General features: G+C 38.1%; 1 protein-coding gene across 2 annotated transcripts in view; it reads right to left on the reverse strand.

Annotated features, from left to right (window-relative positions):
* hectd2 (HECT domain containing 2) overlaps positions 1–15535 on the reverse strand; it is a 32786-nt gene that overhangs the window by 9971 nt on the left and 7280 nt on the right. For both annotated transcript variants that reach the window (XM_073866784.1, XM_055176080.2), the window contains 11 exons: positions 15263–15372; positions 13492–13640; positions 13293–13416; positions 12335–12431; positions 11912–12019; positions 11512–11644; positions 9877–9965; positions 6531–6689; positions 2649–2723; positions 2435–2522; positions 922–1028 (listed from right to left, as the gene is read on the reverse strand). In XM_073866784.1, the coding sequence (XP_073722885.1) occupies positions 922–1028; positions 2435–2522; positions 2649–2723; positions 6531–6689; positions 9877–9965; positions 11512–11644; positions 11912–12019; positions 12335–12431; positions 13293–13416; positions 13492–13640; positions 15263–15372 (1239 nt within the window). The remainder of the gene's footprint in view (positions 1–921; positions 1029–2434; positions 2523–2648; positions 2724–6530; positions 6690–9876; positions 9966–11511; positions 11645–11911; positions 12020–12334; positions 12432–13292; positions 13417–13491; positions 13641–15262; positions 15373–15535) is intronic.

Here is a 15535-nt window from a genome sequence, read left to right on the forward strand (position 1 = left end):
AGAAGCTACGCACGAGTATAAATTGCCCTTAACACCTAAATCAAGACTTTCTTTTGATTTTCATTGGTGCATGGGGTGTGACATCAAACAGCATTGCTTTCTCATTCAGAACAAGTTCAATAAAATCACTTTAAAATCACAAAATTAAGTTTTGCAATAAAAAACAACGTTTGAAAGCCACATCCTTAGAATCTGTCAAGAAGCTATAAATAAAAAAAGCTTTGCCAAGATATGCATCAATAAAAACACAATTGAGGCTTCTGCACACAAATACATGCACTGTAATTAAAGTGCAATTAAAATGATTCATAAAATCTCATAGTGATAAGCTATAAAAACACATGGAGGAGAGCATATTACTTACAAACACTTCATAAGCAAATTCTGCACAAAAAACACATCTTTGTTCAGATTTTAATTGACATGCTAAACAGCATGGAAGACTTGCAATTTTCAAACGGTCCCTATTTATTCATTAAATACGACCTTGAAGGTTCTCTAACTGCCGGTAGCTGTACAGCCTGGGTACGCTATGAACACTGAACAAACAAAGAAGGCCCAATAACAAAAAGCCTTGCCAACAGAGGGGGAAGGGACAGACCAATACACAGATCCAGCCTTTAAAACACACACACACACACACACACACACACACACACACACACACACACACACACACACACACACACACACACAGAACGGTCCTCAGACCCGGTCCTCGTCTCTGAAACTCTTTTTGTCTGAGAGTCACTTAGAATATTCTAGCACTTGCTGAACAACAACATAAGCTGTTACAAATGAAAAAAAAACTTCAGTTGTTCATCATGTTCAGCTTTTCTTGGCAATCTGCAATTCCTCATTGTTTACAATGCAATAAGGATTTTGACAAAACTGAATCAAAAATGATTTGGCAAAACTTACCATGAGGGCATTGGAGGCGCATACACTATGAAAACCATGATAAAAAGCAGCAAACTGTCTGTAGATGGACTTATTCAGCAGGAAGTCAACATAGAGCTGGACGTACTCTGTACAGGGACGAACAGATCAATCATTCAGTGATCGGAAAGACAATGAGGTGATTCATGTTCACCGTATAAGCCAGCGGTTCTTAAACTTAGGGTGCAAGTTGGTGCCAAGGGGCCCAGTTTTATAAAATACATTAGTTTGTCATAAATTCTGTGTAATTAAATCTCAGGTTACTAACCAAAGCACTACATTGTATCATTTAAAATGTTTTATTTAATTACATTTGTAAGTTTGAGATTGTTTTATGTCATGAGTTTTCTTTGGGGTAGCAAAGGGATGCACCCTACACAAGGGTGGCGGACCCAAAAAGTTTGAGAACCACTGGTTTAAGGGACACTCCACTTTTTAAAAAAAATATGCTCATTTTTCAGCTCCCCAAGAGTTAAACATTTGATTTTTACCGTTTTGGAATCCAGTTAGCTGATTTTCGGGTCTGGCGCTAGCACTTTTAGCATAGTTTAGCACAAGCCATTGAATCTGATTACACCATTAGCATCGCGCAAAAAAAAAACCCCAAAGAGTTTCGATATTTTTCCTATTTAAAACTTGACTCATCTGTAGTTACATTGTGTACTAAGACCGAAAGAAAGTTGCGATTTTCTAGGCAGATATGGCCTAGCCTGGCTCCGCCCTCCGACGTGCTTCCGCTTAATTTTTATTTCGCTTCAGCAGTACGTCTGGGATTGCTCTGTAGAGTTTCGTTTTCTCCTGCAAAAATCTGCAGGACCAATCAGCAAACAGATGGGGGTGGCTAAGAACGATGACGTTGAGGTCGTGCGTCAGTTTGAGTTGTAGTTCAGTAATGGCAGCGGAGAAAGACGTGAGAAAAGCTATTCGGTCCGTTGTTGCAAAACTGCCGAATATACAGAAGTTAAAGCGGGAGCAAGAACCAGGTTTGCTAAGTTTTGTTTGTCTGATTATTCTGACTTGTTGTTTCCAGACGGTTTTGTTGCATGATATACGTCACAACCACACGTTAGCGATTGGCTTTGGCAGATCCTGAGTGACTCTGGGCAGATCCAATAGTTTTAAACTTCAGCAATGGACCCTCATTAACGGAAGTTACGCTTTGCAATTGAGAGTGGCCAGACTCTCTGTACAAATGAAATGAATGTACGAGAGTCTGGTTGGACCAGGCTAGATATGGCCAGGAACTATACTCTCATTCTGGCGTTATCATCAAGGACTAGTTCAATGCTAATGGTCTAATCAGATTCAATGAATTGTGCTAAGCTATGCTAAAAGTGCTAGCGCCAGACCTGAAAATCAGCTAAATGGATTCCAAAATGGTAAAAATCAAATGTTTAACCTTAGGGGAGCTGGAAAATGAGTATATTTTTTAAAAAGTGGAGTGTCCCTTTAAGCCAATAAATCTTCCATACATTTTAACTCAATCATTGCTCACCTTTTCGGTTTAAGTTGGTTACAGGAATCTTGTCTCCTCCTGGTTTCAGATTATATGACTTGACCACACCAAGCTCTTCCTGAAAAACCTACAAACCATCCACAAGCTTTATCTTTTTGTTCAAATACAGAATGTATGCTTCTTAAAAATAAATATATATGAAGGTTTCAGTGTGTACTGTATGTAGATCATGTTTAGTGCAGTAGGGACTCACCTGAAAAGTTGTATAGAAGTCCTCCTCGACATTTCCTTCATAACTGAGGAGTTCCCCTAGACCATGGGCAAGATCCTAAAGTGTTGAAACAAGCAAATGAATTGATCTTTTAAAATAATGCAATAAATAATTACTAAAACTATATACGGACACCATTATAAAACCATCCTGCGTCGAATTAGTTACGTTGTAGAGAAAATTATCTGTGCGACTATAAAATAATACATTTGAAAGATCAAACGCTGTGGAAATCGCATATTTATTATTCTACAAAGTAGCTCAGAGACTCCGCATCCACATCACCTTTGAAAACAAATTGGAGCAGGGAACCAAACAAGGCCCAAAGGCAGTTATATAAGCAAGGAGGATGCCAGAGACCCTTAAAACACAACATCTGGCTCTTTTAAATCTGACTGTGCAGTAACACAAGATGGAAGGAAAATAAACACCACAGTTGAACTTAACTACTGTAACTGAAGACACTTTGTAGAAATGCACTCAGCCAGTAAATATTATATTTCAGCATATTACTTGGTGTTATAGAGGCACAGACGTGCACTACAGAAGAAAAAGCTGATATTGGGCGCCATCTGCTGGACAAATATGGTCATTATAAGATTTAGGAACAAGCTATTGTACTGATTCTGTGGGACATGTTGTTATTAAAATTTCTTATGAATTAATAAAAAATAAGATAAACAACATTCATTATTATATAAACAAATATATTTAACCATGCCAAGGTCAATGAAAAAAGGACGTGTGTTTGAGGATCTGTTATGAGAAATACGACAATACTTTAAAATAAGGATGTATTTGTTTGCTTGCATTAGTTAATGCATTAGCTACGGTAAATTCATTGTCAGTTCATGTTAACATTAACTAATGTTAACAAGTGCAACCTTACTGTAAAGTGCTACGAGAATATTTCCTGGTTTTAAAAATTTCCCAATTTCTTCAAAAATAAAAATAACTATAAAGAGACATTCAGTATTATTCATTTTTTCTTGTATACTGTGAACAGGTTTTGTAAGGTTAAGCAGCTGAAATGGACAAAAACAACAAAGCCCTTACAGTGAGATTCACAGGACAAGCATCCCTTTACCAGCTTAGCTGACAGACAGCCGAACGGTATTGCTATGGTCCTCAGTACAACCATCCCAACCTTATTAATGCCAGACCACCAGACAACAGGAGTATGTGAGCCAGTGACAGATGGGTGTGTGCTATTTCAATTTTTAACCCCAGTGCCTCAATGTTTTTCTACCAGTCATCCATGGAGCTTATTTTACATTACTGCTATTATTTTACATTACTACTATGCAACTCCCGTTTCTATAGCATCAAATTACAAGCTAAAATGCAACCTATTTTATCTATTTTATAGTATTTGAACACCCTGCTATTTTGCAAGTTCTCTCACTTATAAATCATGGAGGGGTCTGAAATTGTCATTGTAGGTGCATGTCCACTGTGAGAGACATAATCTTCAAAATATATGATTTTTTAACTATTTATTTGTATGATATATCTACAAATAAGCATTTGAACACCTGTCTATAAAGACCTGTTAGTCTGCCTTTAAAATGTCCACCTCCACTCTATTTATTATCCTAAATTAGATGCACCTGTTTGAGGTCGTTAGCTCGCATAAAGACACCTGTCCACCCCATACAATCAGTAAGAATCCAACTACTAACATGGCCAAGACCAAAGAGCTGTCCAAAGACACTAGAGACAAAATTGTACACCTCCACAAGGCTGGAAAGGGCTACGGGGAAATTGTCAAGCAACTTGGTGAAAAAAGGTCCACTGTTGGAGCAATCATTAGAAAATGGAAGAAGCTAAACATGATTGTCAGTCTCCCTTGGACTGGGGCTCCATGCAAGATCTCACCTCGTGGGGTCTCAATGTTCCTAAGAAAGGTGAGAAATCAGCCCAGAACTACACGGGAGGAGCTGGTCAATGACCTGAAAAGAACTGGGACCACCGTTTCCAAAGTTACTGTTGGTAATACACCAAGAAGTCACAGTTTGAAATCAGGCATGGCACGGAAGGTTCCCCTGCTTAAACCAGCACATGTCCAGGCCCGTCTTAAGTTTGTCAATGACCATTTGTATGATCCGGAGGAGTCATGGGAGAAAGTCATGTGGTCAGATGAGACCAAAATACAACTTTTTGGTCATAATTCCACTTAACGTGTTTGAAGAAGAAGAATGATGATTACCATCCCAAGAAGACCATCCCTACTGTGAAGCATGGTGGTGGTAGCATCATGCTTTGAGGGTGTTTTTCTGCACATGGGACAGTGCGACTGCACTCTATTAAGGAGAGGATGACCGGGGCCATGTATTGCAAGATTTTGGGGAACAACCTCCTTCCCTCAGTTAGAGCATTGAAGATGGGTCGAGGCTGGGTCTTCCAACATGACAATGACTCGAAGCACACAGCCAGGATAACCAAGGAGTGGGTCTGTAAGAAGCATATCAAGGTTCTGGCGTAGCCTAGCCAGTCTCCAGACCTAAACCCAATAGAGAATCTTTGGAGGGAGCTTAAACTCTGTGTTTCTCAGCAACAGGCCAGAAACCTGACTGATCTAGAGAAGATCTGTGTGGAGGAGTGGGCCAAAATCCCTCCTGCAGTGTGTGCAAACCTGGTGAAAAACTACAGGAAACGTTTGACCTCTGTAACGGCAAACAAAGGCTACTGTACCAAATATTAACATTGACTTTCTCAGATGTTCAAATACTTATTTGCAGCTGTATCATACAAATAAATAGTTGTACATTGTGATTTCTGGATTTTTTTAGATTATGTCTCTCACAGTGGACATGCACCTACGATGACAATTTCAGACCCCTCCATGATTTCTAAGTGCGAGAACTTGCAAAATAGCAGGGTGTTCAAATACTTATTTTCCTTACAATATAATATATAAAACTTATGTTGTTTTTGTTACTTTTTATTATAGGTCATGTTATAGGGGCATTTTTTTTAAATATGCACACTTCTTGTATCCAGTACTTTGCCTTTTAATAACTGAAAACTCATATTTTCTTTTATTTAATGTTTTGAAAACAATTGCATTTTTTTAATGTTTTGAAAACTATACACGTTGCATGTGTATAGTTCAACTATGAATATTGCACAAAAAAAGTGCAAGTGTAAATAATCAACACATGTATTTTTCTATGGCACTAACTGTATTGCAGAGCTCTTAAACTTCTTTTGTTTATAACTGTTTAACTTTCACAAATTGTTACATTTCAAGTATTTACAACATATAAGTCTTCTCCTAATAATTGTAAACTACATTCGGACTCGACTCTCGGAGTTCGCCCCCTAGTGGCAGTCGTAATGAAATTTCAGTTTAATCGTAAATCCATGTCAACATGGGAGAGAAGCTCATTCCAGCGCCTTTAATCTATGAATATATTTACAGTTAATAATTCACTTATCAATTGTTTTTAAAGGAATGAAGTGTTAGTGATAAATTTAGGACTAATAATTTTTACCTTGCACACAGTGTTTTGATTGGAACATACTGAAATACATCACTTCTGGTCTACATGTGAAATGTGGTGTAGACCCACAAGTATTTTTTTTAATGCATCCAAAGCTCAAACTGGATCCAATAATTATGCACCCGCAGACAACTGCCGCCCCACGCAGCCCCCTTACGATTCGCTTTTCGATTTATCAGCCGTCATTTCTCACATACAGTGGAAAGGTAAAAGTAATCACGCTGATTTTAATCAGACAAAGATAAATAAAAAAACATTAAACGCTTGTAATTTACCCATGTGTGATTGACAAATGCACATCACCATGTGACTGAATGTGATATTACGGCATGTGGTGCGTCACAGCTTGTGTACATACGGGCATAACCTGCTGAAGGTCTTCCAGGGTGAGGGTCGCCATGCCGACGGGAGTGTCGAGGTCACACGGTACAATCGGCGGGGTCAGCAGCTTCTTGTAGACGCAGGGAGGGAAGCGGATGTCCAGTGTGATGCTGTTGTACACAGCCAAGCCCATGAGCTGACAGTTGGGTTAAGTGTGCACAGCTGTGAACATTCACTGTGTCTACACTACACACACATACACACATCTCAAACTTTCTGTTACACAATAGCCCTATCCAAAACCAAAGACGGGTGCCTTGCTGCCCAGACAGTCAATAACTTAACAGGCAGCATTTTTCTATGAAGGCACCTTTCCCGGAAACTGGCTTCAGGCTTCCCAGGCACCGTAACGCAACGTCTAAAGATTTAAAACAAATACAAGTGAGATAACCAAGCAAATATTTAATGACGTCAGTTCTTAATTTTCGAATCCAAACAGGATCATAATTTTGGTTTAGAAGATTTATAAATGAATCAAGGTCTTTTAGACCCTCGAACGGACAGACAACACTTTTATTCCTCTCATTTCTAGACCAACTGCACGCACAGGATTGTGGGATTTAAGGCAGCAATTGGAAATTACAGTATTTAACAACTGATAATGTGGGTAAAATAACAGAAACACACAAGCTTTTGACATTCCTACTGGCAATAAAGGAGAAATGTTTACTGACAAAGACTAAAAGCCAATTTGCTTTTAAATCAAATCCAGACGGGACATCGGGCAAGCTTATTAAAAGTTGTATAGTGGATTTAAATAACACAGAAACTAAATAAGCATTATATATATATATATATATATATAATGATCGATATAGATGACGAGTATGTAACAAAAGGTACGTTTACATGCAACCAAATAATCCGTTTGGAATCATATTGATGGCTCAATCGTATTGAAAAGTTTTCATGTAAACACCAATACGATTGAGGACAATCTGTGATCCGATCAGCAGGAGAAAAGTACGCATGTAAACGCGTGAATCGTAGTATTTTCTAAATCGGATGCAAAAATACCCTGTGCACATGCGCAGAACATTTGTGCTCCGAAATTCGCGTATATTTACCTCTTATATCAGATGATTCTCATCACAGAAACACGCAATAGCATCACCCATTATTAAGGTAACGTTAATGGTCACGTGGTGTACACGGGATGTAGGCTACTAAATTCTGCAGCATTTATGTGTACTTTTAAAACATTAGGCTACTTAAAGCCACACCATGTAATTTTTCAACCTTCATAATACATTTTCAAGACTGTTGTGATAGTACATCGACTTTAAATAGGTTGAATGACATGTCTACAATAGCCTGACGGGGTCTGTATTGCTTTTACTCGTACTTTAAAACTTAAGGTTTCTGGTAATAACCAGAGCACAAAAAAAACTACAAAATTCGACTGCTTTACGGCATATGTCACTTCCTCCACACAATTTGTTTTTTAACTATTTACGATTAACTAAGTATTATAGTCAACTTTATAATTGTTAATATTCTGAAATAAGACAGTCTTGATGACGTATGCAGATTAGAAATATGACATCCTGAGGCTGCAACCTTCAGACTGAGAAATGGCTTCTGCCACGAGTTCCTCATCAGAAAGTTGTAACATGACTGCATTTCTCCCTGATGCCTCAAAATGTCGATCGTTTAGCGTTTTAAAGGTTTAGTTTTTGGTTTAGTTTTAAGGTTGGCCAGTTCTTTTCCTTTGCGACAGTGCTGTGGCGCTTGTGGCCTATAGGGGCGCTATGCGTGAAAAATACATGTATTGCGCCCCCTAGTGGCCAAAAAGTTCCGCGGTGTGCCTTTAAAGTAATAAAATAGCATTGTGCCTATTGAAAAGTGTGTTTTCATTAACTATATCTGAAAACTTCTTAAGAACAACTTTCTTCAACTCAGTTTTGACTTTTATCCAAAGATAAAGCGTGAACTCGACGAGAGATGCTGTCTGCAGCACAGCGTTGCCAAGTCCTCAGTTTTTTTTCGAGTTTAGATTTGGGATCAGTTTTTTTTTCTGCGGGTTAAATATTAAATGCTTTTGTTGCTTATTATTGATATTTGGGCTGTGAATAGTCATTGGGATTCTTTTGGGCTAGTTTTGAACGTACAGATTCTATATATAATGTACATGTAAACGAACATTTAAATCAGATTGCAATGTTGAGGGTGCATGTAAACTATAACATGTATAACATGTAAAATATCATCGTAACCTTCAATCGTATTACATTCCGTCGGATTGACAATATGTTGTGCATGTAAACATACACAAAATTAAAATACCTGTATCTATTGAAACCTAAAGATGGAGCTGATGAGATGTGAAAACCTAAACCTACAGTATAGCCTTCTGCTCCAAGAATTTAGGCCACCACCAGATTTTCTCAGTATTTACTGTCACCTCTTTTGGCACTAAGCACATCTTGAACTTATTTGAGGATGCTGAAGTCCTGAAGTCTTTAAATTTGATAGGCCCTATGATATTTGCCAATAACCGCTACTAAGCTCATCCCACAGCCTATAGTAGCACCATAAGTGCGTGAAAGAACACCCAACAGGTGTACAATACATTGAGAGGAAAATGTGAAAAGCAATGCCTGTAAGTACTTTCAGCTGTAGCTGACAACTCGACTCCATGTGCTCTCCATATGCGTAGTGAAAGTGATGGAAAAAACGCTTCAGCCCGAGAGAGAGAGAGAGAGAGAGAGAGAGAGAGGCAGCGCAGACAGACGGGATAGTTTCCATGCGGACGGCAATGATAAAGACAACACAAACCGAGCCCGGGCAGTTCCTAGCGAGACAAAACAAAAGAATCTTTATTTCATAATTTTTAGCTGACGTGACACAGCACTTCTGTTCTGGAAAGCTGGAAAAGGGGTGACAGCTCAGGCCCAGGGCGCCTGATTTTCTGAGCACCGGGTGCGAGCAGTGGCCAAGCGTTGGAGTGGCAGCCATAAGCGTCCAGAAAACCAAGCCAGAGGGGACAATTAGAGGGGTAATGGCAGGCGTTGGCTGCCACTGTGTCTCTACCCACACGTCCCTCATAGCGTAGTGTGCACAACGTCACTTAGTAAACCGTATCATAACCATAACTAAAAATGTGAATGTTTAATTAGTGCCAAATTGCATTACAAGGCTGTGTACTTGACATCTGAAAAGGCCGTAAATAAAAAATACATTCCCCACCGCTGTTTAGAAATGAAAGGAGGCGAATGATGTTTGTTCCAAGTGGGAGCCGACTGTATATTTATGAGCTATTTTAAGTTTCGCCCACATGTGACCACCTATACTGTAAAAGATGCAGGGAAATGAAAGGATACGGCTCCAACCAATCGAAACTCAGAGTAGTTGTCACATTTCCAGCTGCTGAACCAATGACACTGTGACTCTTTAACATAAGTGAACATGCCTGCAAATGACATAAAAGACACAAAAAAATTAACATTAACAGATTAAGTGTCGGATATACATTATGACCCTGCATGTGAAATTTAGGCTGATGATTTATAATTTAATAATGAGATTAGGAGCATCAAGGGTTGCAATCTTTGACATGACCTTACTCAGTCAATATTAAAGATATCAAGGTTATATTTTGACAGAATGTTCTTTACATTTTATATAAGTTTTATGTGATTTAATGATACTGCAAAGTATTTTCCCATTTAATCTGCTGAATCTGATTCATTACTGTTGCCATCATCAACAAACATCAATTTGAAGTAGAAATCTGTTTGCCGCCTCCTTTCTGTGGACAACACCACAAAATTCATGGCGCCAAGAAAATAACACGTCCATTTCTTACATAATCCAAAAGTGCAAAAAATACAGTTACCAAATGTATGGTCCCCAAAAAAATGCAACACACAATATACTGTAAGAGACTTCTTAAAGCACATTTGTTATTAGAAAACACTAATCATATGGCTTGGTTCATATCAGAGGAAAAAAGTGAAAAAAGTACACTTCCATAACATACTTAAAGTGCTCTAGTCTATTTTATACTAATTTATAATACAAAATTATTTTTGTAGCACTTTTTAAGAAAATCTTAAGAACATCTAAGCGTACTTATCTGTGCTAAGACACCATGTATATAAAATAAAATTAGCTAAAAATGTAATTTTTTTTAAAGATTAAATTTTTTTTAATGAAAGATGGGTTCAAGTTCACTACAAGTGGTAACTAAATATTTTTTTTAATACAGAGATGGTATGTTAAAAGCAAAATAGCACAGATAAGTATAATTAGATGTTTTTAAGATTATCTTAAAAAGTACTAAAGAAGAATTTTTGGTATAGTAAGTACAAAGTTAGTGTTCGAAAATATAGCACTTTAAAGGGGTCATATCATGAAAATCAAAATTGTTCTAGGGCTATAATTGGGTCCCCAGTGTTTTTATCAACCTAGAAAATGTGAAAAACCCAGTAACTTAGTTTTGGTAAATCATTCTCCAGAAATTTGCCTCCCCTTGTGATGTCAGAAGGGGATGATACCGCCCCTTAGTCTGCACTATCCAAACACGCCACTGCCATTTAGTGCAGAGATCAACTCATTTGCATGTTAAAGGACACACCCAAAACGGCACATTTTTGCTCACACCTACAATTTGCAATTTTAATATGCTATAATAAATTATCTATATTATATTTTGAGCTTAACTTCATATCTGGGGACACCAAAGATTTATTTGACATCTTAAAAAAGTCTTGTGAAATGTCCCCTTTAAGTACATTATGGAAGTGTACTTTTTTACCTTATGAAAATCAACCATAATTTTACTACAGTTAAAAAAAACATGGCTACTACAAATAACAATGGATTTTCTAAGATATGGAAATCTGCAATCAGAAGTCAGTGACTTCCACACAAACATTTCTGAGATGAAAGTCAGATAAATTTTGATCACATTTCCACAAAACTTCAAAAATAGACATTGGTCTTGACAGTCTTACCGTAGTCTGTGTGAAAAATCTGTCGAATCAGGAGAAGAAACCACTCTTTTGTAAGTCCACCCATGTCCAGCCCCGCTTCCCCAACGAACGTCACTTTCAGTTTTTTCTTCAGATCTGCTCGCTTTCTCGAAAGCTATTAAAAAAGGAACACGTTTATGGTGGGGCCATTTTTTTCCAAATTAAACCTTAGCCAGACTTAAAACTTTCCAGAACATATCCTACACGCTTTTAGCCAAAAGAAAACAGATTTTAGATGGCGCTGCTCGGTACTGAGCACTGCAGCCCATAAAGAAACGTACAGTCGTCCTCCTATAGAACTTTATATAGTTTTTATTGGTTCAAATGAGTTCTTGGTAACATCTCCAAATACAGACGTATTCTACATTCGCAATGCTATTACCTCATCGAGTGAGTCACTGACCAGCTGCAGACGTCTTACTTTAATGTTGAGAAACAGCAGACTCATATCCACCCTCTGCCTGCGAGAGACCTTGTCCACCAGAGTTTGCTATATTGTAAAAAAACAGGAATGCATTTATCAGTCAAAATCCCTATACTTGCAAACAGCCAAATAGATAGTACAATATTTCTCTGTGCTGTCAGGACGGTACTTTTTTTCGCCAGCCGTGCGTCTGTTTATCCTACATTCTGGACACATGTGTTTGGGAGGGAGCCATATAAATGGCCGATTACTGCCGCCCCACCCATTCTAGGATTGCTATCAAAAATCCTCTGAAGATATGAACTAATATGTGAAGCAGTTTTGTCTTTAGAGGTAAAGAATGTTATTATGGTAATGATTTTGGGGTGGGTGATGTCTCACCCTGGCCATGCTGATCATCTGCTGCTCAGAGTCTCTCTGGATGATGGCTTTCTTCACAACAGTGGACAGGATGAATGGGAACTGACAGAAGGTGAACCTAAGGGGATTAAGGTCAGCAAATGTATAGCTGTCACAGAGTTACATACATTAATTAATAATGTAAAAAATATTTAATATAAAATTTATCCACTACCAGCTTTGTTGCTATCGCTCAAGTATAAATGGATATACTTTGCCTCTTTAGCTTATAAAAGCTTTTCAATTTTTTTTAAACCTGAATACAAATTTCCTATATTTTCTGGTTGTATTTTAATAAAGAGACTGGCAAATACCTATATACGAGAAGCTCAGATGCAAACGCCTAGCCTGATCTCACAAGAATTTGTACACATTTTACAAGTTGGCTAATTCATATGAATTTGTATGAAGATAATCGTGCAAAAACGTACGATTATCATAAAAAACAATAACGAAACCCCACCTCTAACCCCAACGTCACAGGTGCAATGGAAAATCGTACAGAAAGTACAAATGTGGTCGTACGGGCCACCTCGTAATAGACAGTGTTAAAACGCCGCTAAACGCCTCCCCCGTCAAAAATTAGATAATAATTTTAACCGAATGCTCTCAGGCCGTATTATACATTCATCAAATACTTTCACTTTAAATCTGCTTAATCCCAGTCTCAGGCCATTTAGATATAGCAGTTGGTTGGCAGAATCCATTAAGGTTTAAAAAAATTATAAAAATTTCAAGAAAAGATATCAGACACACTTAATGGGTTTTGCATCTGAGCTCTTCATATGTTTAATTTGGGCAGGGTTTATAAATTGTATGTAAACTGTAGCTGTAGGCCTTAAAGTCCATAAAAATTGATGAGCCCTGCAGCGTATTTTGTTTTGAATAACCTGATTTATGACAGCCAACTTGAATCAGGATTATATTTTTGCTGGTGAACCTGTTTGAATTTCCGTGAGCCTGCCACGTGTGGTAATCCTCCATGAAGTCGATGTGATCCAGCGTTAGGTTGTAGAAATCAGAGAAAGGGACGATGGGAGGACTGGAAATGCTGTTTGCCGCATCTGTCAGAAAATCGAAATCCATGTGGTCATGGGTCATGGGAAAGCATTTTACTTTTACCCTTCTTCGGTACTCACTGAGCAGGGAGAGGACTTTAGTGGCTGAGGGAATCCACCAGGAGCATTTGGCCATGGGCGGCAACTCCTCTGGCTTGGCAGGAAATAGGCGGGTGGTGATGAAGAGCTGCAAACGCTCCACCAGCTGTTTGAAACGCTTCTGAGGAAGCCTGAAAGATGAAACATTTCTTAAGCATTGAACATAAATCCATATACACTCTTTTGTAGGCATTTTGTGTAATTCTTATTGATAGCTTGGTGATGTCATGGACCTTTAACAGGTCCATAAGTGCCTTAATTTGATGAAGTTACACAAGTAAAACTTTTATACACACAAAAATCATACAAAAATAAAATCATCATACTGTGAAAGTTTTCATTAAAGGGGATAAAAGCAATTTCCTGCATTCTGACATATTAACACTGTTTAAGATTCCTCATGCTAAACATAGGCAAAGCGTCAAAAAAGCAGTTGGATGTATGAGTTATTTCTGTGTCAGAAAGTTTTTTTCAAACATGAGAGATTTATACCTAACGATCTTGTTTTTATTTCTTTTATGGGCAATTTCAGTACAGAAAGTACAGTGGAAGTCCTAATATGGGCACTTTAACTGGAATAGGGCACGCACACACCAACCAAGAGCTGACATGAAATCAGCATCACCAAAGAAGTTCAGCTTTACAAAAAACCTAGCATTATGGAAACAATTGATGTAGTTTGTTTATCCGGGGTAGCAGTGGAGTTGTGCGTGCGCGTTTGTTTAACGCTGGATTTCGTTGGTCATGAGTCGCAGGCGGTAAGTGAAACTGCATCAAATGTCTGTTTTGTTGGCAATCGTTGCCTAAAGCCGCCTTTCCACTGCACACGACATACGGAAACGACAGTTGGAGTTCGCCCCCTAGTGGCAGTCGTAATGAAGTTTCAGTTAAATTGTATAGGAGTGAAGCTCATTCCAGAGAGAGACTTCATTCTAATATATTTACCATGGTGGAATAAATAAATAAATGCAAATAAATGAAACAATAAACAGCTATGCATATATGACACAGATTGCCAATATCTTTGGAGAGAATATATGAAGACAAAATTAAAATAATAACGTACACAAATTAAATTAATAATGTATTACTTATCAGTAATTAATAGTTTTTTTAAAGGGTTCAAGTGTTACTAATAAAGTTAAACAAAAAGGATTAATGATTGGAATACAATGAAATACATCACTTCCGGTCACCATATCGCATGCGGTTTAGTCGCACAAGTTAAAAAAATTTTAACGGATCCAACGCTCAAAGCAGATCCAATATTTACGCATCCGCAGATAGTCGGCACCTCACGCAGCCTCTTTGCGACTCTCCATAGAAATGAATGACTTTCGGCTTATAGGCCGCCGTTTGTCTTGTGCAGTGGAAAGGCGGCTTTAGTGCATATAATGTAAACGTCATGAACATGTACTGAGTCATAAGTTGTCCAGAGATAGTGGGATAATGTTTTGTGTGTATAGCTTGCTCGTGACTCGCTCCGCCCGTGGTACGCCTCCAAAAGCTCGGGCTTATTTGAAAAGAATCTGTTTTTTTAATGGTCTGTCTTTTATAAATCTAATACAACTAAAGACTCTTTAGATATACAAAGGATGCAATACTACTCTATAGATACTCAAGATGAACATGAGATTAGCAGAAACATTGTGTGTTATGTGAGCTTTAAAAAATGAGTTTGAATCTTGAAGAAAGTCTAAATGACTTTTTCCTACTGAAATGCTTTTTTAATACAAACTGGAGTGAGACTCACTTTTTAAACCAGTGCATCAGGAAATGGTGGTCTGCTTCAGCCAGAGCTGCTATTTGCCTCAGTAAGTGTGCATAGATGACATATGTGGCTGGACTGGTGTACTGAGGGTTCTGCAAGACAGAAAAGCATTTTAGCAAACCTTCAAAAAGGAAATCTAACTTTTCGTTTCGGAGCAGAGAAAGAAGTCTGGCTTTTAATAAAAAAAAGTGGCATTACAACGGAAACCAGCTCTTTTCCTCTCCAGCATGACATCATCCCTTCCTTAGGCGCAGC

The sequence above is a fragment of the Misgurnus anguillicaudatus genome, chromosome 4, assembly GCF_027580225.2.
Source record: "Misgurnus anguillicaudatus chromosome 4, ASM2758022v2, whole genome shotgun sequence".
NCBI lineage: Eukaryota > Metazoa > Chordata > Actinopteri > Cypriniformes > Cobitidae > Misgurnus > Misgurnus anguillicaudatus.